General features: G+C 55.4%; 4 protein-coding genes across 4 annotated transcripts; all 4 read left to right on the forward strand.

Annotated features, from left to right (window-relative positions):
• Positions 1-5,849: 5,849 nt before the first annotated feature.
• CkaCkLH20_09841 (uncharacterized protein) lies at positions 5,850-10,545 on the forward strand (the record flags this gene model as incomplete). The annotated part of the gene is made up of 4 exons (XM_038892556.1): positions 5,850-6,034; positions 6,114-6,216; positions 6,285-9,131; positions 9,178-10,545. The coding sequence occupies 4 exons, from the start codon at positions 5,850-5,852 to the stop codon at positions 10,543-10,545; spliced, it is 4,503 nt and encodes a 1,500-aa protein (XP_038742123.1).
• A 1,815-nt stretch (positions 10,546-12,360) lies between these two features.
• CkaCkLH20_09842 (uncharacterized protein) lies at positions 12,361-13,520 on the forward strand (the record flags this gene model as incomplete). The annotated part of the gene is made up of 3 exons (XM_038892557.1): positions 12,361-12,768; positions 12,842-13,087; positions 13,149-13,520. The coding sequence occupies 3 exons, from the start codon at positions 12,361-12,363 to the stop codon at positions 13,518-13,520; spliced, it is 1,026 nt and encodes a 341-aa protein (XP_038742124.1).
• A 2,856-nt stretch (positions 13,521-16,376) lies between these two features.
• On the forward strand, positions 16,377-16,811 carry CkaCkLH20_09843 (uncharacterized protein; the record flags this gene model as incomplete). Its single annotated transcript, XM_038892558.1, has 1 exon — positions 16,377-16,811. The coding sequence occupies one exon, from the start codon at positions 16,377-16,379 to the stop codon at positions 16,809-16,811; it is 435 nt and encodes a 144-aa protein (XP_038742125.1).
• Positions 16,812-17,606: 795 nt separating this feature from the next.
• CkaCkLH20_09844 (uncharacterized protein) lies at positions 17,607-19,456 on the forward strand (the record flags this gene model as incomplete). Its single annotated transcript, XM_038892559.1, has 2 exons — positions 17,607-17,747; positions 17,813-19,456. 2 exons carry the CDS (start codon positions 17,607-17,609, stop codon positions 19,454-19,456), a joined length of 1,785 nt encoding a protein of 594 aa, XP_038742126.1.
• Between the last annotated feature and the right edge of the window lie 1,463 nt (positions 19,457-20,919).

Consider the following 20,919-nt stretch of genomic DNA (forward strand, 5'->3'; position numbering starts at 1 on the left):
CCTCGCCGTAGGTTAAAGGTGACTTTGAGACATCTAAGTCGGCTGAGATACCTTGATATGAGGTACTTTTCGAAGCAAGGCGGACGAGAACGAGGGCGCGGGCGAAACGACAAGACGTGCAAACACACCCGTCGATCGAAACGGGGTCTTCGCAAGGTGACGGCCGGTCATGCCTTAGCATGCCCCCAGCGCCCATCGGAACTCTGAGTTGAACAGAACGCCTCGGTCGCCGGGTTGAATTTAATGTTTCTCGGTCCCCAACCTGAGATAGATCGAAGAGGATATACCCCCCAACCCAGCGTTCGTACCCAGAGGCCGCTCGCTGCCAAACAAGAAGATGACATCCTCGTACTGGGGGCGTCGCAAGTTCTGTGGCAGCAATCTACCTGATTCACTTCCCGCACTTTGTAAGTCCAAGAAGTGAGATAGAGGTGGACGATGTCAGGTCGCAGTAGCCGGTTTCTGTGCTCCAACTCGGTCTGGGACTCGCAAGGTGACCCGTGCACCCGTGGGTGTCTTCTTTCGTCCCCGTACTTCGTCTCGTGTCGTGGTGAGATCCATACTTCAGTATGCATTGAGATGGGCAAGTCGTGGATGAGCGCAATATCACAACGCTCTGGAACTTGCTTCCCTAACACCTCCAAGCACTCCTGTCTTCTCCAGCGACTCTCGGCTGGGCGGCTGCTGTTTGGACACGCTGCCAGCCATGGTATTCGTTTCTTAGCCCTCGTCTCTGGAGAACTCTGTGTAGACGGGGTCAGGTACCTGACTCCTCTCGCCTTGGGGGAAGCAGGCCGTCACGGCTTAATCATTCTCGGTCTAGCGTCAGTGTGAGCAATTGGCCTAGCAGGGATTATCCCAGAAAGCTGTGCGTAGCGTGCAGGAAAAGACAGCAGACATTGAGCCACGAGCCTCGAGCTTTTTCATTTTTTTTTTCCCAGAGCGATGAAGTGAAGCCCCCCAGAACGGCCAGAGGGCCCGTCCCGTCCAGGTCCTCATGTTGACTGCGAGTGCTCTTCCTGGCTACTATGAGGCGCTAGGCGCCACGGCCCCAGTTTTGCACTTGGCTTTTTCCCTGTTACAGACGCCATGTGAGGTTGTCTTCTTGTCAGTTGGCGAGATTTATCTCCAATGCAAGGGCCTCATGATCCACGTCGCTACCCTGTTTACAACTTGTTTTTGCCAGTTGGCGGCATGTTAGATGAGGGAAAGAAGGAAACGAGAGAGTGATGGACAAGAAGAAAGAACGTAGGCGATGGGCGAAACGTGAATCGATGTATGTAGGCAGTATGTGGGAGCGGGAAGGACTCGGACTTGAAGACCGTGTTGCCGGGTCGCGCAGAAATGGACAATGGGGAAAGAAACGACGAATGAGAATTCCGGAGTCGTGACGGGAGGATGGTTCAACTGAGAATGGAAGCAAAAGAAAGGAAGAGGAATGAAGGCTTGCGCATCCCGTTCGCTCTCCCGCTCGGCAAACGAGGCAGAAGAGGGCAAAAAAGAAAAGAGTTGCAAAAGCAAAACGCAGTGCCCGAAATCGACTGTAGGCCGACCTAGAAGCAACTGTGTTGTGGGCCAATGTCTTGCCATGGCTGGGTTGGAGAGACATGTAGCCAATGGCGGTGTCAATGGCGAACGGTTTGGAGGGTTGACGTGAAGGAGCCAAAGAATGTATCTTGGCCATTGGATCCGAAAAGGCTGACGTGCGTTGGCATCGGAATGTCAAGTCCAACCGCACGGTAGCCGGTTGGGCCTGGGGTGTTGGTCGTCGGATGAGATTGATGAAAGGCATCGAGGTGTCGAATGTCAGAAAGAAGGCATTTGGCATTCCTCAGTGGACGGATTGCCCGGGGGCATGTCCCTCCCGTCGGTCCCTGGTATCTGGTAAGGTTGCGTGAAGGAGCCGTGGCGTGTCCGCACCGCTCGCTGCCGGCTGGCCTGCTCACCGGGTGATGTGAATCGCCGTCAACTGAGACTCGTGACCGGGGTTTTCCAGAGATGGGCATGGGGTTGCGTCCCACGATCTTTCCATGGTGATGGGCGCGTCGCAAAGTGTCGACATATGGTGTCGACATGGCTTCATCCTCCTCGTGTGGATTCGTGTTGAGCATTGATGACAGCAGTTAGCTGTATGTACCAAAGCATACAGCAGGGCGTCGGTAGAGCCAGTCTGCCAGTGTCTGCAAACATTTCGGAATGGCCTCAGAGGAGAGGAGAAGAGAGGTACCTGGCCTCGGGCGTGTGGTGCGTAGGTACTGAAGTATCCGTAGGGCCCGGCCTTTGGCTCTGACCCTGGTCCTGGCGTGGAGTCTCTCGGTCTGTCTCTGGCGTCGACTGGCATGGTCTGGACGGAGAAGCGAGGCAAGGCAGCGCACGCTGCTCGCACCAACCACCGCCATCCGACGTCTTTTGTCCTTTCGGCCTGTTCTTTTTTGCCTCCTGGATGGATGGATGGAAGGAAGGAGCGTTACTCTGTAGAGTATGTAGGTGGAGGTATCTGTCGAAGATGGGTAGGTATCAGTAGCTGGTTGGGTGTAAGTGCGTATTGGTGTAAGTCGCTGACCTGAGTGCCTGACCTACTTCAGTAGAGGCGCACATGGCTTGGAATCGGATTGTGTATCGTGTTAGCAAGGTCAAGCCAAGCAGACAACGTGTGTTGACCGCTTCGCTCACCGCTGCGACGATAGACCGGTACATTGCAAGTGCCGCCAGACGTGCGCATCAAGGGACAGGCTTCTTGGAACAGGGTCCGGAGCAGGGTATCATGACTGTGGTGAGGTAAAGCGGACAGGGTAGAGAAGCAGGGGTGATGGTTTTGGGCGTTCCATCTCGTCGAGGTCGAGGTAGTGTAGAGGTCGAAGTCGAGGTTGACGGGAGCCAGTGCCAGTGAGGCGAAAGCAGCGAAAAGCGATGGATCGTCTCTCTCGGATTGGATCTGGCGAATGTGCTTCTGGTGATGTTCTGCGCTCCCGTCTGCTCGTCTTCTCTTGTTCTTCTCTGGCGTTGGTGGTGGTGGTGCTGGCGCTGGCGCTGGCAGGAACGCGAGGAGGGAATCGACCAGTTGCGATGTAATCACACCCCTGTCACCAGTACCTTCCATTACCATCCCTACCCCCCTCTTCCCCTCGTCCCTCGTTCCTTCCCCCAAGAGTGAGGGAGAAAAAAATAAAAAATAAAGCAGGCCAACCACGACGACGGCGAGGAGGGGACCCCATTTTCCGCCAGGTGCCTTGGAGCCAACCCACTTCAGCCCGCCCGCTGGCCCCTTGGACGACCCTTCCCTTTCTTTGCTTCCTCTCACCAACCTTGCTGTCATTTCATCGAGGGTACGGATTCATAAGCCGAGTTGGTCTTTTAAGTAAAAGTAAGAGACTTTTGTGCCGATAAGCTGGAATATTTACTGAGGTGGCTAAGATATCTTACCTTGGCCGTGGGGAAAGAACAGCAGAAGAACGGCAGACGTGCAGTAAGTACATTGAGGTAGGTAGTAGTTGGTCAAGCATCGGCACTCATATGCCAGTTGCTGGCGCATAAGACGACGGGCGGCTCATCCACTCGAGAGTACTATAGTAGTGTAGGTACTTTACTACCCAGTAAAGTACTGCACTCGACCCATGATTGCCAGTCCAGTCTCACAACTGCCCTGTATCTCGCCGTTTCGTTTGGAGCTCATCTGAACGCAGTATTTTTATATTTCTACATACCCGTATTAATCTGCACCTGGTTCTGCAGCCCGCAGTTCAGGTTCGTAATGTCAAGGCAGCCAGCTGAGTATACACTGCCTTCTACCTATTGCCTTACAACCTATGCAGTCTATCTTACGAATAGAGATAAGGTAGCAATATGTACCTCGTCCCAAGCACGAATACTCAACACCCGTATGGCTAGGTCCTCAGGTCCTCAGCAAAGTACCTGTCGCATTATCCCGGGCCTGTCGGTACCTGGCTCTTCCTGGTGCTCCTGCCCTCCTGCCCTGCGCTGCCCTGCTCCTCTACTGCGTACCTCCCACCACCCCACTTTGGCTACCCACACACCCCCTTCCCGGGTCGTCTCATCCAATCCCGTCCCATCATCCACCTCGCCCACGTCTGCTCGCACGCCCTGTCGTCTCCACCGTGCATCTCGCCGCCCTGCAGGCCCCATCCTCTCTTCTCTCTCCGTCCTGGTTTGCTTCGCTGCTCTGCGCGCTGCTCTGCGCTGCATCTGTCTGCCTCTCTGCTTTCCCCCGTCACTCACTCAATCACTCACGTCCACACGTCCTCTTCGTCTTCATCCATCCCATCCTGTCCTGTCCACACACCTCACTCACTCACTCACTCACCATCTCTATCTTCTTCCTTCGCCTTCTCCCCCCTCCCTCTCCTTCTCTCCCTCTCTTTTTTGACATGTCCACCGCGTCTCGTACCGGTGTGCCGCCGTTCTAATCTACTTCAGCATTACTCTCATCTGATCCGACATAATATCTTCAGAACCACGTCGACCATCATCGTCAACATCACCAACATATCTCGTTTCACTTTCAGCCACCCCAGTCGACCACAGGCAAAAATAGGCTCCACGCTTAAAAAGGCGCCAATCCTGAGTCCACCAGAACCTAAATCAACTGGCACTGATCCAGCAAAGCCCATCTCTCCAAAGAGGACGGCCACTCCACCAAGCCCAACGATCCCGTCCTCTGCCGTACCCAGTCAAGCCAGTCACAGACGGGACTCACCCTCAGAGGCACACCTCAGTCACCCCAAGTACCACATGTACCAGAAGTACTGCACCTGAACCCGTACGTACCTTACCCTGAAGTGGGCTGCCCACCTCATCCGCCCATGCCCATGCCCATGCCATGCCCATGCCCCGGTGCTGCGTGTACCTTCGTCTGCCACTGGCTGTGCTGTGCTGTGCTCACCTCACTTGCCTAGTCCTGGGTCACTCTCGCTCACAAACATCTTCCCATCCGCCTCTTCTCTCTTCCTTCACCACCACCACCACACCTCCACGTCGTCGAGTCGAGGTCGTGTCTGCCCACGTCAAACCGACGACTCTCGACCTGTTCTTCTCATCGCCAGCCGAAATCGCTGCTTTTTTGGATAGCTTCTTTGGGCCCTTCTCGCATCGTCCTGTTTTCGAACGACCCCCGGCTCGCTTTGTCTCGACTTGCGGCTCACCCTCCACTGTCTGGAATTTCCGCCGCTCCTGGGACGCCCACGCCCAAAACCACCACAACAACCCACCGCCGACACTCACGCCTCGCCGTCATTTCCCGCTTTCCTTCCATTTACTTCCCCGACTCGACATCGACTGCTCTTCCCATCTCGTTTTTCCCGCGAAAGAGTGAATCTCGGAGTCTGTAGTACACACGCTCTAGGATCCCCTTCCTCGACTCCACGTAATCCTGGCAACAAAAAACACGAGACGACATTCACCAAACCACGCTTCGCATCGCTTGCGTCGTCACGCTGCCTACCACTTTTGCAACATCTTACCTGACGAACACGCGCGATCGACTTGAGAGACGCCCGTAGCATATCAACAGTCACCGCAACGACATCCAGGACCCACACGTCACTTACTGTCGGACGCATCAACCGCCCAGCTCTTTATGCTTGTCGCAGCAAGTCGCTAGGCATCCTGCAGGCAGTCGACGGCTGTTCGCCTCATTGTTCGAAAAATAACCAAAACCGCTTTTACCTGCCTGGGCACCTCAATTTTTTGCCCGACACTCACCTCCCAAACTATCAACCCGACAGCGGCCATAGTCTCGACAACCGCTCGACGGTCCACGACCTCCTCTTGACCACCCGCAACGGCGTAGGAATTGGCGCAGAGGACTTGTTCAAACCCCGTGGAAAGCGGCCATGGCCGCAAACATGCAGCACATGGCGGGAGCGGCGGGGATGATGCAGCAACAGCGTGCCCCCCGGCCCTCCCCGGTCCAGTTGAACCAGTTTCTCTACACTACCATGATCAATCAGCAACAGATACACTCGGGTTGGCAGGCTGGCGTTGCTGTTCAGGAACGCATGATTAAGTGCCACAATCTGTACGTTCCGTCCCGCTTTTCGCACCTCGCTTGACCTTGCTCCATTTACGCAACGGCTAACATGGCGTCACCTGCACAGTATTACCAACATTGCACTTGCTGTTAACAACATCGAGTTCATGAAGGCAGCAGAAGTCGGCGTGAACTTTGAACGCGAGGCTTTTAACAAGTCAGCCGACAAAGTAAGTTTTTGGACCCGAGCCTCAATCCGACCTCTTCCCACACATGACAAATTCTGATCCGTTTCCAGGCGCAATACGAAGCGCAAATGAGCAACAAAACGAATGAATTTTTTCGACGACGACAGGCGAACGAGCAGAATCTCAGCAGCAATCTCCAAGCGCAGGCGGCCGCCCAAGCCCAGCAGCAGCTCATGATGAGCCAAAACAACGCTATGCAGAACCAAATGGGTCGGGGGATGGGGCAGAACCCGCAGCAAGGTTTTCAGCACCTCCAGCACCAAATGCAAGCGTCGCAAATTCCTCAACAGGCTCAGATGGGCGTGAATATGGGCAACCAAGGCGGACAGCCCATCGGCCCCAACCAGCAAATGTTCCAGATGCCGGGTGGACAGCAAAGGCCGCAAAATGCACTTCCGACCGACGCGGCAAGCCTGACGCCTGCCGACCAGCAAAAGGTCATGGAGCTCGCGCAAAAGCTCCTCAACTCGTGCCCCGAGCCGCAAAAGAACCACTACCGCGGCCTCGTCCAAACCCGCTTCGCGCAACGCGCCCAGGAATACACCGCCCAGGGCAAAGATCCGGTTCTCATTTGGTTCCAGCACCAAGCGTTCCAGGGTCTGACCAAGAACATTGCGATCCAGAGGCAGCGACAGCAGCAAGGCGGCCTCCCTCCCAACATGAACCCGGCACAGGCTGCCATGTTGCAGGCTGGCCGTGGGCAAATGAACCCGGCCATGATGAATGCCGCGGGCATGCAGGGCAGCACTGGCGAGTTTGGCCAGTTCAACACGATGGAGAGCATCATGAACCAGCAAAAGGCCGGCATTCTCGCTCAAGAGCAAGGGCAGATGGTCGTCCCTGCTAGCAATGGCCCGCAACGCAACGCCACGCCACAGCCAATTGGCGCGGGCCAAGGCCAGGGCATGCCGAACCAGACTGGTCCAAACCAGACGCCACGACCACCTCAAGCTCAGCAACAACTCAGCATGCAGCAAGCCCAGCAGTTGAAGATGGAGCAGCAGCAGTCGCAGCATGCAGCCCAGATGAGGGCACAGCAGCAGGCCAGGCAACTACAAGGCCAACCTAACGGTCTCGGTGGCGCGCCTCCGTCCCAGAGCCCCGGGATGAACACCTTGAACACACCCATGCGCCGGCCACCCAGTGCCATGAACCCCATGGATGGCCAGGGTGGTGCTCCAGGTAATGGTCCTTTTGCCGGCACTCTCGACCCTCGTTTCAACCAGGGCAATCAACGGCCCATGTCTACGGCTGGAAACATGAATCTCAACGGCAACCCAGTGTTCCACAGTATGATGCAGAGCATGAGCCCCGAGCAAAGACAGGCAATCCAGCAGTTGCCGCAAGACAAGCTCCACGAGGTCATGGCCAAGTGGCAGGAACAGCAGCGTAACCGGATGAATGCCATGAACAACCAGCAGATGCAAGGCCGGCCTGGGCAACCCGGGTTCCCAAACATGCCAAACGGGCAGTTCATGCCTAATGCTATGATGCAACCAGGCGCACCCAACCCGCAGCTCATTGCTCAGCAACAGCAAATGTTGGCCCGTCTCAGAAACCAGGGAACGCCTCTCGCACCAGCCCATCAGGTCATGATGGATAGCATGGACCTTCCGCCGCCAGTACTAGCACAGGTTGGAAATCAGCTTCGCGCTCCTCCTGAAGTCCGCAAGTGGAAGGATCTCAGGGCGTGGCTCCAGCAGAACCCCATTGCGCCACAGATGCAGCAGCAACTCGAGAGAGTCCAAAGACAGCAATTTGCCCAATACATGCAGAGACAGATGGAGAGGAGGAATCAAGCAGCGCAGGCACAACAATCACAACAGCATGCACCGCAACAGCAGCCTCAACAGTCACAACAGCCGCAGCCTCAGCCTCAGATGCCTCAGCAGCCTAACCCCCAGCAGCCTCAGCAACCTCAACAGCCGCAACAACCTCAACCTCAAGCTCAACCCCCGCAGAACGGCATGCAACCGGGCAACGCCGGCCTAAACCAGGCAGTTCCCGGTCAGGTGCAGGGCATGCCACCAAACATGCCCCAGGTCCCTGCTCATCTGATCCAGGTAACACCTCACGACATCATGAACGCCCGCAAGGCAAATCCCAAGGTCGCGAGCCTCACGGATGACCAGCTTAGAGCCTTCATCATTCAGATTAAGCAACGAACGCTGGCGGCTCAGATGCAAAAGGAGATGAGCATGCGGGCAGCACAGGCCGGGGGCATGCAGGGAGGACAAGCACAGCCGAACGGGCCCATCTCCGCATCTCAACCTCAGCAACCTTCAATGGCACAACAGAGTGCTCCTCAGCCGCCGAACCCCACCCCGACGCCCACCCAAGCACCTCAGCCGGCCCCGCCAAAGCAACAGAGCGCAACGCCGGATCCGAAGACTGTCGCGAATGCGGCTGGGCCCAGGAACAACAACCGTCCAGCACCAAACAGCCAGCAGCCTCCCAATCCTTCTCCCGCAACTGCCCAAAAGAGCCTCAAACGGCCTAGCACTGATGACGCCGCCGATGTTCCTCAGACCGCTCCTCAGCCACAACGGCCGCAAGGGCAGATGCGCATGCCGAACCTCACTCCTGAGCAGGTTGCCAGCTTGTCCCCCGAGCAGAAGATGAAGTATGAGCAGATGAAGGCTCGTGTTATGGTGGCCAACTCCAACATGAGCTCCTCCGAACCCGATTTTGAAAAGCTGCGGCGGATAGGCCAGGAAGAACAGAAGTCGATGCAGGCCGAGCAGATGCCGGACATTCCGATGTCTCCAGAACAACGACAAGAGACGATGCAGATGCTGATGAAACTTGTGGTTGACATGGGCAAGATAGGCAAAGCATTGGGCCGATGGTACGCGGCTACTCGCGATGACGCGCGCGCAAAGAGCTACTTCCGAGCTGTAAGCAACCCACCACGTTTAGCAAGCAATTACTGACCAAAAGCAGCGACTCCGCATGATCAGACAGTTCACCGACGGGGAGCAAATGAGGAATCCCAAGCCGGTTTTCAGCGTCACGCCTACTGAGATTGCTGAAGTCCGACGCCTCTTGGAAAGCATGGCCAGAGACTGTGCCACATTCTCCAAGAAGGGCAACGCACCGCCTCCACAAGGCGGCCAAGCTGGACCGAACCAGGCCAATGCAGCCCCTGCACAGGGCGGGCAGCCTACTCCGTTGAGTGCCGCGAACCTGGAGAAGCAGACGCAGGCGCTGAACAAGATGCACAGCCGATCAAACAGCAAGAGCGGCGGTCCGCCTGCGGCACCGACAACGAGCCAACCCCCATTTTCGTTCGGTGCGACGTCCCCGCACGGGCAACCTACCTACGCGCAGCCCAAGCCCAAGGTCAGCAGAGACAACCTCACCCTCCCGCCGAGAAAGAAGACCAAGACCGAGACGCCCCCGCAGCCCAATCAGGCCACGCCGTCGCCTCAGATCAGCAAGTCCGGGTCTCCCGAGCTCAAGAGGCAGCCTCCGCCGGAACCCAAGGCGCCGCCGAAGCCCATGTTCCTGTGCCCGGAGGCGGACTGCGAGATGGCAACGACTGGTCTCCCCTCGGAACAAGCACGACAGGCGCACATCCAGGAAGAGCACGTCAAGCCTTTGGAGGACCCGATGAAGTTCATGCAGGAGAACCTGGCGCTCTCTCTGGGTCTCGACGTCAACGGGCAGGTCAAGACGGAGCCCCAATCACAGCCTATGGGACAGAACCCCTCCAGGCAGGGCCAGACTCCGGCAAGCAACCCCGGAGCGACACCGATGTCGAGAGATGTCTCCATGCAACGCACGGGAAGCAAGATGGGAGGAAAAGCGGACATCAAGCCTGTTATCAAGCCCGACGGGACGCCGAAGCTCGAGAACAAGCAGCCCGAGACGAGTGCTCCGGCGCCGACGATGGATGCTTGGGCCAACACGATCGACCCGCAGAGCCTGTTCAACAACCTGGGCAAGTTCGAGCTCGGCGCCAATGGCGTCATCAGCGACATGGGTGTTTACCGGTCTCTCACACCCAACGATACCCCCGAGTCGAGCAAGGACAGCGGATCGTCGGAACCCAACAGCGACATCTCGGAAGGAGCCCAGTTGGACATCGACCTCAACTGGCAGCCTGTTGATGTCGACCTGCTTCTCGACATGAACAACATCAACATGGAAGGACTCGACACGTTGCCCGATAACGGTGGCGAGTTCGATGCGCTAATGCTGGAGGAGGCGATGCCCATGGAGCCATTTATCAACTGGGACGAAGTGAACAATGACTTTAGCAAGCCGTTCCAGTTCGACAACAGTCTTTACTCACTGGACGTGTCTTGATCGTCTTGAAAATGGTGGGGAAAAAAAGTTGGTGGAAAAAGAAGTGGGAGGATGAGAGTTTTTGGAGAATCACACGTTGACGGGTTTTTTTTTTGGATTTTTACTTTGGATACCCCGGGGGAGATTCCTACGAGTGATGACCAGCCGGTTCTTTGGACGGGCGGGATGGTTTAGCATCAGGAAAAGCAAGGCTTCGGCGTTGGTCTGATGGCAGTAACTGCTGCCTCTCGGCTGGTCTCTTTGGGAGCGATGTTTTTATAGGGACGCACGACCTTTGGACGAGGGTGGGTGCTTTGCATTTGTTTTGGACAGTATTTCAGTTCTATCTCTAGTCGTTTGGCTCGTCTACCTAGACGGCAACGCGTTGTACGTGCCCTACATAGTATTGATTAGGTGCCGACGTCTTGGTAGTTTTCTTTTTGGCGTCGACACTGAATGTCGGCGCGACTCAAGTTAAGGGCGAGAGGAATGATACCCGAGTCTTCAAAAACGAAACCGTCCCTTCGCATTGCTGGTGACATGAGCATGCCTTGCGAGAATGCCCGTGACACGGCGACCTTTGATGTCAAATGAGTCTTGCCGCGAGACTTCGCGTTGCGATGATGCCATGTACTTAGCTAGGTAGACAAGATGATTGAGCATATGGCGCGTGTTGGTCGCAATTTACAAGTGTTGGTCCTCCCATCAAGGATGGTTAGAGCTGTCACGTCGATCCCAGCAGCGTGGACCCTGACCCCGTACCTGCATTTCACTTTCCTCAGGACTAGACCGGATGCGATCAGAGGTGGCTAGTGAACCCCTGCGAGTACAGACGCGCCTCTGGAGACATATGGATGCATGCCCGCGTTTAGGTAAGCCCGCGTTCTAGCGCTTGGGTTCTATTTCCACGCTGAAGAAGGCGCTGTAGCACACTGTGGCACGTACAGGATGCCGCCTGGGAGCGCGATACCGCAGCAGGGGTACGCGCCAATTGCCAGCCACCAACCACCAGAGACAGGGGAAGACACCGGCCCGCGATGGGAGTTCGGAGGTTCGTGACGGGAAGTGGTGGTGGTGTTGGTGGGGAAGAAAGGAAGCAGCCGCTGTAGGATGCAGACGAGAAGCTCTCACAGCGACATGACTGCGCTAAAGACAACCGCTACACGTCGCTTTTAGCACTCGATTTCCGGCCGCGGGCCCTAAGGCGACCCTACATATTTCGACCACGCGTTTCCAATCTTACATTTCACCCGTCAACAACACGCTACCCTCTCTCCTTTTTGCATGGTGTCTGATTCCCGGGGACATATTTCTCGGTTTCCCTTTCATCTGCGTCGAGAATCCAGAGCTTTGCTTCTCTCATCCCTTTGGCTGTCTCTTTGCTCTCTTTGACCCCCCTCCCAAGTCTCTGCCTGAGACGAGCATCAGACAACATCAACATCTCACTATTTGTTTGTTTGGAAACCGGTGGATTCCTCCTGTTATTTTGTTGCTACAGCTGCACGCGGGCAAACCAGTTGTCGATCATTCATTCGTTCGGTCCAGCTCCAGCCCAGCCACGAAACGCTCTGAACGCACTTCTTTTCCCCCCGAAAGTCGCTCAGGTTGCAATTCGGTGCCCATTGACCTCTGTCCTGCAGCTACACCTCTACACACACACACACACACACACACACACACACACACACACTTCACTCTTCACTTCCATCCTCTCCCCTCCTCCCCCTTGCTTAATTCTCATCCACGAGGATTACAAGTTTGTCGCATTTTCCTTTGCTCCTTCTCGTCGCCGCCCGCCGCTCACAGGAAACACCCACGGTGCAAACAATCAACACCATGGACCCCTCATCGCCGGCCAAGAGACGCGCCCTCGCGCCCCTCGACGCGAATGTCAACGCGATGTCCCCCAAACGCCAGCTGCACCACAAGACGATAGCACCTGGCTCTCCCATCAAGAGCCCAATCAAGTCGCCGTTGGGTCTGAAGAGGCCCCTCGGCGCCGTCATCTTTGACGAGAACAGCCTCGTCGCGCAGAAGAAGCAGTGCCAGGAGCCCGTCAGTGCGAAGACGCCGCCCGCTCTCAAGGCCGAGCCTGTGTCTGCTCCTACTCCTGCTCCTGCACCTGTCAAGGCACCTTCACCCGCACCAGCATCAGCACCCGCACCCGCACTTGCAGAACCCGCGCCGGCTCCTGCTGCTGCACCCGCACAGACGAAGAGGGATCCCGAAGCGGACGCGAAGGAGGTAAGACGATGCTTTTGCCGTCTTGAACGGGAAGATGAGATGGGATTGAAACTAATGCATCATCGTTCAACAGGGCCAGAGCGAGCAGATTACACAAGATGAGGAACGGCCAAAAGTTCAAAATGACGTAAAACAGCAACAAGAGCAACCGACATCGCGAAGGTCCGCGTCGCCCGACTCGTCTTCTGTCTTTGATAATTCGGCCATGGACACGACCCAAAACACGACTATCCTTACCGAGCCCGACCTGGAGCAGCAGACCAGGACGCTGCCGCCGTCGAGGCCGAGGAGGTTGTTGACGCGTGAGGAGGCGCGACAGGTACGGCCCATTGCGAGCGAGTGAGATTGGGAACCATGTGCTGATTGGCGTCTTACTGCAGAAAGCTCGGATTCTTCGGTTGAAGCTCGGACTCGCAAACTACAAGCTCCAGACCGGCCAGGAGGACGTGCCCCTCGACAGGCTGCAGATGAAGCCGATTCCCGGACAAGAGCAGAGGGCGTTGCCCAGGGTCGTGGTCCAGCCACCCTCGAGTCGCGACGGCCCGCCAGAGAAGGAAGCTGAGACGGAGGTCGTTGAGGAACAAGAGGAGGAAGAGACGGTAACAAAGGTCGAGCACGTCGCCAAGGTTGAGAAAGTCGCGTCGCCAACCGCGCCTGAGGAGAAAGAGGCTGACGACGGTCCGATAACTGTCTGTGGCGGGGCAAGCAGTCTGCTCAGCCTGGCAAGAGCGTCTGTGTCTGCTTCATCATGACGCGTCTTGATTCGATTGCATTCGTCGGCGGTTTTTTATTTGAATTGTTTAGGGCTGGGGGATATGCATCCAGCATCACGGCCCAAGTCGTCACGTCACGGCATACGAGTTGGACATTGTGGCCGGATTCGGAGACGGATCTACACAGGATTGGAAAATATTCTGCATCTCGACATCTCACGACCGAAATGTTCGAGCAGTTGGGAGACATTTTTTTTCACGCTACAGCATGAAGGAAAACCGGCGTTAGACGGTGCATGAGGAGCTTGACACCGGCGTACCAGGTGGTCTATAATCTGACTTTGTCTTTTTGGGATAATTCGGTCGATGTTGGTTTTATTCATCTGATGTGGTGTTACATTGCAGCTCTGGCGTGAAGCTTAGGTTCCGACTTCAGCTTGCAGAAGGGTTCGGACTTTTGTGACGTGATGTCAACGTGACTGACTTGGCCGGGATGGGGGGGGGTTTGAAGAAAAAAAAAACGGTGCGGGGGAGAGAGCTCGGTCCAGACCGAGGGAGGGGCGGGCCTCCGGGCCCGGGGGGGGCGTGTGCGTGGAAATGGAAGCTGGGTTGGCGGGATCGGCGGTGGGGCCCGCGCCGGGATGGTCGCGGGCGAGGGTTGGAGATGGTTGGGGTCGTGAAGACCACGCACCATCAGTATGTCAAATGAATAATACTGCTGAACACATTGTTTTGGAGTTTCTCTTTAGTTGACGTGTTTGTGTTTAGCAACGAGTACGTATGTTAAAGATACCCAGTTGAGGTTTAAATATTATGGACTTAGCATGGCTCAAGAGATTCATATCAATCTTGAATAGCTCGTTAAATTCCAGGCGTTTCATGACTTTTTGCCTCCCATTATCCTTTCTAAATCCCATCCTCAGCTCACAAGCAATTTCTCATCACATTCATTATGGGTATAAGTAGGAGCCAGTAAGGTAGTCCCCAAACCACGCCACAACAACCCCTTCGACCTAACCTAACCTAACCCACCACCTCTATGAACCGCAAACCTCAATGATACTTACTGAGATTGACATCTCTTAGCCCTAACAATCACATTTCCAAAGGGGGCTGTAGCTTAGTGGTAAAGCCTCTCTCGCCTTCTATCCCTAGATCCTAGAATCCTATATACTCTCAGGCGAGAGAGAGACGGGGGTTCGAATCCTCCCAGCTCCATTTCTTCTTTTTTTTTGGCGTATTCGAGGCAGCAGCAGCAGCAGCATTGCTCGAACTTCTTGCTTTTGCTCCGTTGAGTTCAAATCCTACCCTGATCCGGTTGATTTTCTGACTTTTACTAGATCTCCCCCGATTTCAATCTGTTATAAACTTTATATGCAACAATGGAGACGAAGTTGTCGTTGTTCTTTTCGATTCTGATCTTGACTTCTCACGCTCCCAATCTCAATAACGAATTGGTGTTTTTTCTCTCTATCTCAGTCAGGTCCTGGCTATTTACCGTCGAGAGCGAGTTAGCGAAGAAGTTGCAAGACACAATTTCTACAAGTCTCTCAAAGGTTGTTTGCTGGTCATTCTCATATGTTCGCCTCATCTGTTCATCACGCGCTGGACTTATCCTCAGGTTATCGGCCAGCCGCTGAAGTCAAGCAAGTCATGCTGTTATAACCCCCGTCCAGACATCTCAAGCTGAATGTCAGACGATTCGATCAGTTCGATTTCATTCCGCTTCACTCGATGTTTTCCTTTCTCTCCTGCAAATATCTTCGGGCTTCCATCTGGTATTACATGTTCCATGTCTTTATACGAAAACACCGCTTCGGATGAGATAGATTTTATCTTTCAACTGATTGGCAGTTGTTTCTCTTGTTGTATGCTGGTTGCGATCTACTTGCGTATTTTCAGTCTTTTTGACGGACCTTCAGCTCGTTCAGGCAACCTCGGACAAGTCTGGTCCCAGACTTTGAATCTACCTCCGGCCTGAAATCGAACACCTCCGCTCACGATCTTCACAGACTTGGATTGATATCCCCTTCATATCATACCCAAATCTCTCTCACATCTATCTTTCAACCCAGGACACGCACACCGAATTTTGACCTGTCGCAGTCACGAGGTGCTCCCAACAACGACGGCAACTTCTCACTTGCACAAGGCAAGCGCGACCTCAAGGACCACGTCCTACAACATCAACTATTTCCCGCAAATTCAAGTCAGCTAAGACTTTTCTTGATCATTGCCAAATATTTCACGTTGCTGGCGAGCGCAAGGAAAACTTGCGATTTGCGGCTGCTCAAGTCGGTGTGGACAGCTAAGGAAAGAGCATCCAGGCAGATCTCAACCGCACCTTCCCCCGGCATCTCTCGACAACCACACTCTATTTAAACCAACTCCGTCTCTGGATTTCTTGCCAAACTCACCCATCAACAACTCACTTTACCTCGGGGCCACTTCACCAATTCGGCGACGCTCTCTCACACCCATCACCCAGAGGTTGGTTACCTTATTCCGACCCAGCAACATCTCTCTCTCGATCTTTGCACGCTCTACTTATTTTCATTCGTCAAATACCTCGTTGAGAAGAGCCAGAAGCTCGAGGTCGAATTCAACCTCTCAAGACCTCATCAGCCGGCTGCTTGAGCGCCTTCCATCCGATTTTCATCACAACCTTATACATCAGGTCAACCTATCCAGTCTTTGATCGCAACATCACATACACTAGAGACTACTCTTGTCTCTCACAGAAGGCTCCAGCACCGCCCATACAAAGCGATCACCAACTCATCTACAACACACCGAATTTCACAACTAAGAATCTTATCAGTCCTTGTATGTTCTCTTTCACTTCTTCACCCCCGAAAATCTAACTTTCTGCTTTAGTTACAAACGACATCAAAGATGTGCCAGAAGGTCTTCTACACTTACGTCTGCAAGCACATGGAGTGCTCCACCTTCCCTTGCGACAAGCGCAACTGCTGCGTCCACGGTCCCCCCAAGAACCACCACGTGTTTCTCGACGACCAGCTCTGCCACGACTGCAACGAGAAGTCGCGCCAGATGCGCCAGGACTGCCGTCGTCGCGAGAGCTGCCAGGATCTGCAGTCTCAGTCTCGTCCCCAGTCCCAGATGCAGAATCACGACCAGCAGCAGACTGGCCAGACTCAGCAGCAGCAGGCCTTCCAGGACTCTCAGTCCATCTCTCCTGACGGCAAGAAGAAGGCCATCCGCCCTCTGGAGACCAACAAGCTCGCCAACATGGACTGCCGCATGGAGGGCAACTTTGGCCTCACCCCCAGCGATGTCTACTACTTCTCTGCTGCACACCGCATGTAAGAGGACCAGAGGGGAAGAAAAGATTTGGTTTCTTGGTTCAATGGGTTACTTCACGAAGATATGATCAATGAGATGAGCGCGGCGTACTGGTGGAGGTTGATGGCGTTTTGGTATCGGGGCATGATGGCTTTCTCTGGGAGCAACACTCTTTTTTGGAATCAATAGCAAAGTAGGTACACAGCGTCATCAATCAAGTTTTGGAACAAAAGAAGGTCCTGAGCTGCCACAGAGAGGCTTTCAAGTGTGAACAAGGACCTTCAGGTTTATTGTCCTTCAAAGGTTTGCCGTGATTCGACTTCTGAGGAGGCATCTAGAATCAACCCAATTCAAAGGACTCAATGACAGTGACTTTGTTCTGGAATTTGAGACCAGTGAGAGTCGATGAGATGCAGTTGGCAGAATGTCTTGGCGGCTCCGGGGAAACGGTTCCTGGGGAAATGGGGATGGAAATTGTTAGTGCAGCTGCCACAGGGATCGGCGGCGCTGAGGAACCTTTCCAGCTGAGCTCTGACAGCTCTCCAGCAGCTTGCCCCGTGCTCCAGCTCTCAGCTTCCCGTCGCCACGGCTGCCCCTGTCCGCGAGGCCATCTGGCCAACTCTTTTTTTCCGCGCCGAACGTCATCAACCCAGAACTTCCGTCCCTCATTGCGCCAATTGAACCCATACCGAACCATGAACCAACTCTAAGTCTCCCTAACGTGTACTCCAGCAGACGAAGCGACTACTTGAATCCTCCGCTGGTCTCGACTCAATTGCAGCGACAACCCGCCGCCAAGACCAATCCGCTTCGCCAATCATGGCTCCAACACCCTTCGACACCGCGAAGCTCACCCTCGACTACCTCCCCTACGCCTGCGAGTTCGACCCCCAAGATGCGAACAGGCTGATCGTCGGAGGCGGCGGCGGCGCCAACAGGTCCGGCGTCGCAAACAAGATCGTGAGCTACATCCCTGCTCTATCCCCGCCTTCCAGGCGAATGCGACTGACATCTCGCGACCAAAGACAGTGATCGACGCCTCGGCCAAGGACGAGCTGCGCATCAGCGGCGAGGTCGACCTCAGCCGCAACGAGGACAGCGTCATGACCCTCGCCGTCGGCCCCAAGAAGGGCAGAACCTCTCACATCTACGCCGGCATCAACTCGAGCCCCGCCGACGTCGAGAAGGGCAAGAACGAACACTTCCGCGTCTTCGGCGCCGAGCAGAGCAAGGCGCGCCTTTCCGTCGGTGCTAACTCCCCGGGCGTGAACGTCGCCGAGCTCTCCCGCACCGCCCTCTTCTCCCACGCCGAGAACGACAAGGACGCCTACCAGCGCCTGCTGCGGTTGTCCGCGCCGTTCGGCGAGAGGCATCAGCTCGGCGCCGTCGCGACTGGTCTGGCCAAGGAGTCGCAGATTGCGCTCTTCGAGGTCTCTGCCGCGTCGGGAGCCGCGGTGAAGCCGAGGGGCAAGTTGGACATCTCGAGGGAGGCGATGGATTTGGATGTGATCCAGACTGGCGAGGATACATACCAAGTCGCCTTCTGCGATGAGCGCGACTTGTTCGTCATCAATGTCACGAAGACCGGCGTCGACGGCCCGCACGCGGTCTACACGATGAAGGAGGATGGTTCGGGTATCACGCCCATTTTCCGGTCCATTCGGTACCTGTCATCCGGCTTCATCATGGTCGGCGCCAACCTCCCCAAGCGCACCGGTGTCGTTCTCCTAGGTATCCGGCTGCCGGCGAAGGAGGGCGAAAAAGCTCGTCTGGCGGCGTCGGCCAAGCTGCCCAAGGCCGTCACGCAAGCGACCACCATCGCCGTGCGAAACCTCAGCCCGCCTTCCACACCCGACGCCAGGATCGGAAACACGCAATTCGTCGTGGCCGTTGCGGCTCAGGACCGCTCCGTGTTACTTTACACGGTCGAGCACAAGTCTCACTCGTCCATCGAGCTGCTGGTTGACCTTGAGCGCATCACGACGTTGAAGGATGTGCACCCTCTGCAGATCACCAACCTCGCCCTGTCCCACTTCATCCCTCCCAAGACCACCGCCCGGCCACAGTACCTCAAGCTCGCCAGCATCTCCATGAAGAACACTGTCGTCGTACACTCAATCCTCCTCAAGAAGTTCACCGACAGAGAAGTCCCCCTGCGCAAGGGCGGCCCGCCGCGTCCCCAGCGTTACGCCGTCGCTCTGCAGCCCAGCAAGCTGACGACCAAGGCGACGATCGGCCTGGCCACCATCATCGTCCTCGTCCTGGCCGTCATCTTCCAGATCAGCCTCGAGTCCGCCGGCTTCGTGCGCCCGCGCATCACATCCCCCTCAAGCACCCTGGCCAACGCCAACACGCCCAACGAGTTCCTGTCGACGCTCATCGGCGAGGTCCACGCGCTGCAGGGCGACCCGATCGTCATCCGCGAAGACGCCGTCAGCCCCACCCACCCCGAGGAGAACCCCGTCCCGAGGTTCCAGGCCGCGGTGCACGACGAGGCGGTCTACGGGCCGGCCGTCAGCTGGGACGACCTCTCCGCGCAGCAGAAGAAGCTCTGGAAGGAGAAGCTCTCCAGGGCGGGTCACTGGACGCAGAACATGGGCGAGAGCGTCTTCAAGGGGATATTGTTTGGTGAGCTGGCTGGGGCTGTCAGACAGGCTGTTGCCGGCTGAGCGAGCGCTGGAGTCGGGTGAGGATATATATATACGCATAGAGCATTTCACGATCATGTCATTGTTAGGCCAGCCTTATGGGCACTACGATTTTAATGTTGAACTTGTACTTATGAGCTTTGAATTGTGCGTTCTGGATTCTGTGCTTGTGACTTTGGGCAAGTGGAAGCTAGCCTCAGTATCTCGATGAGCTCATCTTAATATGTGGCTGTCTGACTTGAAACGAACACAATGTTACAGGGTCTGTAGAGTTCTTTTAAGGGTGACGGCAGACGCGCGAAGAGCCTCGCCAGTTGCCTCTATCGTCTTAGAGGCAGAGGCGTGACGTATCCGGTCAACCCGTGCCAAAGTTGTACGGTCGTTACCCCAGTATCGACGTTTTCCAGCCCACAGAACCGCGTACAAATCTCCTTGGTCATCCACTGTAATGCGTGCTGAGTAGACGACGTTGTCGTCCGGTTCTGCCGTCGTTTCCCAGTGATTATTCTCTCGAGATAACGACGACGTCTCGGCTGTCAGCGCAACGCCCGAGTATGTGCGGCCGGATACCGGGTGCCTTGGGACTACTCCGACATCCTAAAGGCAAACGATAAGGTTCCGCGAGTCCCTGAGGATGCCTTCACGTGGGCAAATGGCATGTCAACCGCGACTGAGCTGTCGGTGCCGAAGCGAACCTGTGCTCTCTCTGTCCTCCCTTTTATATAGCGGTCCTCAACATCGGAAGAAGTAAGAAGACTGTTTTAATCAATAGATCTCGGCATCAGAACACCTCTGAGAAGCCGGTTCTGTACTGCGCCATTAGATAAGGCTGTAAGATTGATGCTGCCGGGACTTCTTTGCGGGAATACAGCACGTGGACCTTTTAGGTATATAACAACTGGACGTAGACCGCTGGCAAAGGTCTCCAGTTTGAGACGTTCACCGTCTCCGTTGCATGGAACTTGCTTCCGCGAGTTTTCTGAGTCCATCGGTTTGCGGCAGACTGCTGGCGTGTTTTTGGACGAACGGCTGTCGTCTTCATGATGTTTGAGACCCTGGCGTGTCGAGATATTATGGTTGTTCATATTCGAGACCTCACAGATGATGTTGTCGTCTGCTGTCTTCGCTCGTCGTGATTGTTTGGCGGGTATATGGCGGATATTCAGAGGAACGCGGTTCGGAGGTTGTGTTTCCGCATACTGGCCCAATCTGTCGACGTGATCTTGATCATCCACCTCCGCTAGGGCACACGGAGGATGGTCGTGTTGCAGTCCCAAGCCATGCTGGAATTGAGATAGCGTCACACCTCATCGATGACACGACCTACTCGGCCATCCAACACACTATATATATTGCACCGTCGAGATGGAATCCCGTCGAAGTCTTGCAACAAAGTCATCCCCAGATGTCGCGCCCAAGGTTGGTGTAAGTATTCAGGAACTCGAGGCTGGCACGGCGTGTGTGTATGGCTGTCGTCAGAGTTC

This window comes from Colletotrichum karsti, assembly GCF_011947395.1.
Source record: "Colletotrichum karsti strain CkLH20 chromosome Unknown Scaffold36, whole genome shotgun sequence".
NCBI lineage: Eukaryota > Fungi > Ascomycota > Sordariomycetes > Glomerellales > Glomerellaceae > Colletotrichum > Colletotrichum karsti.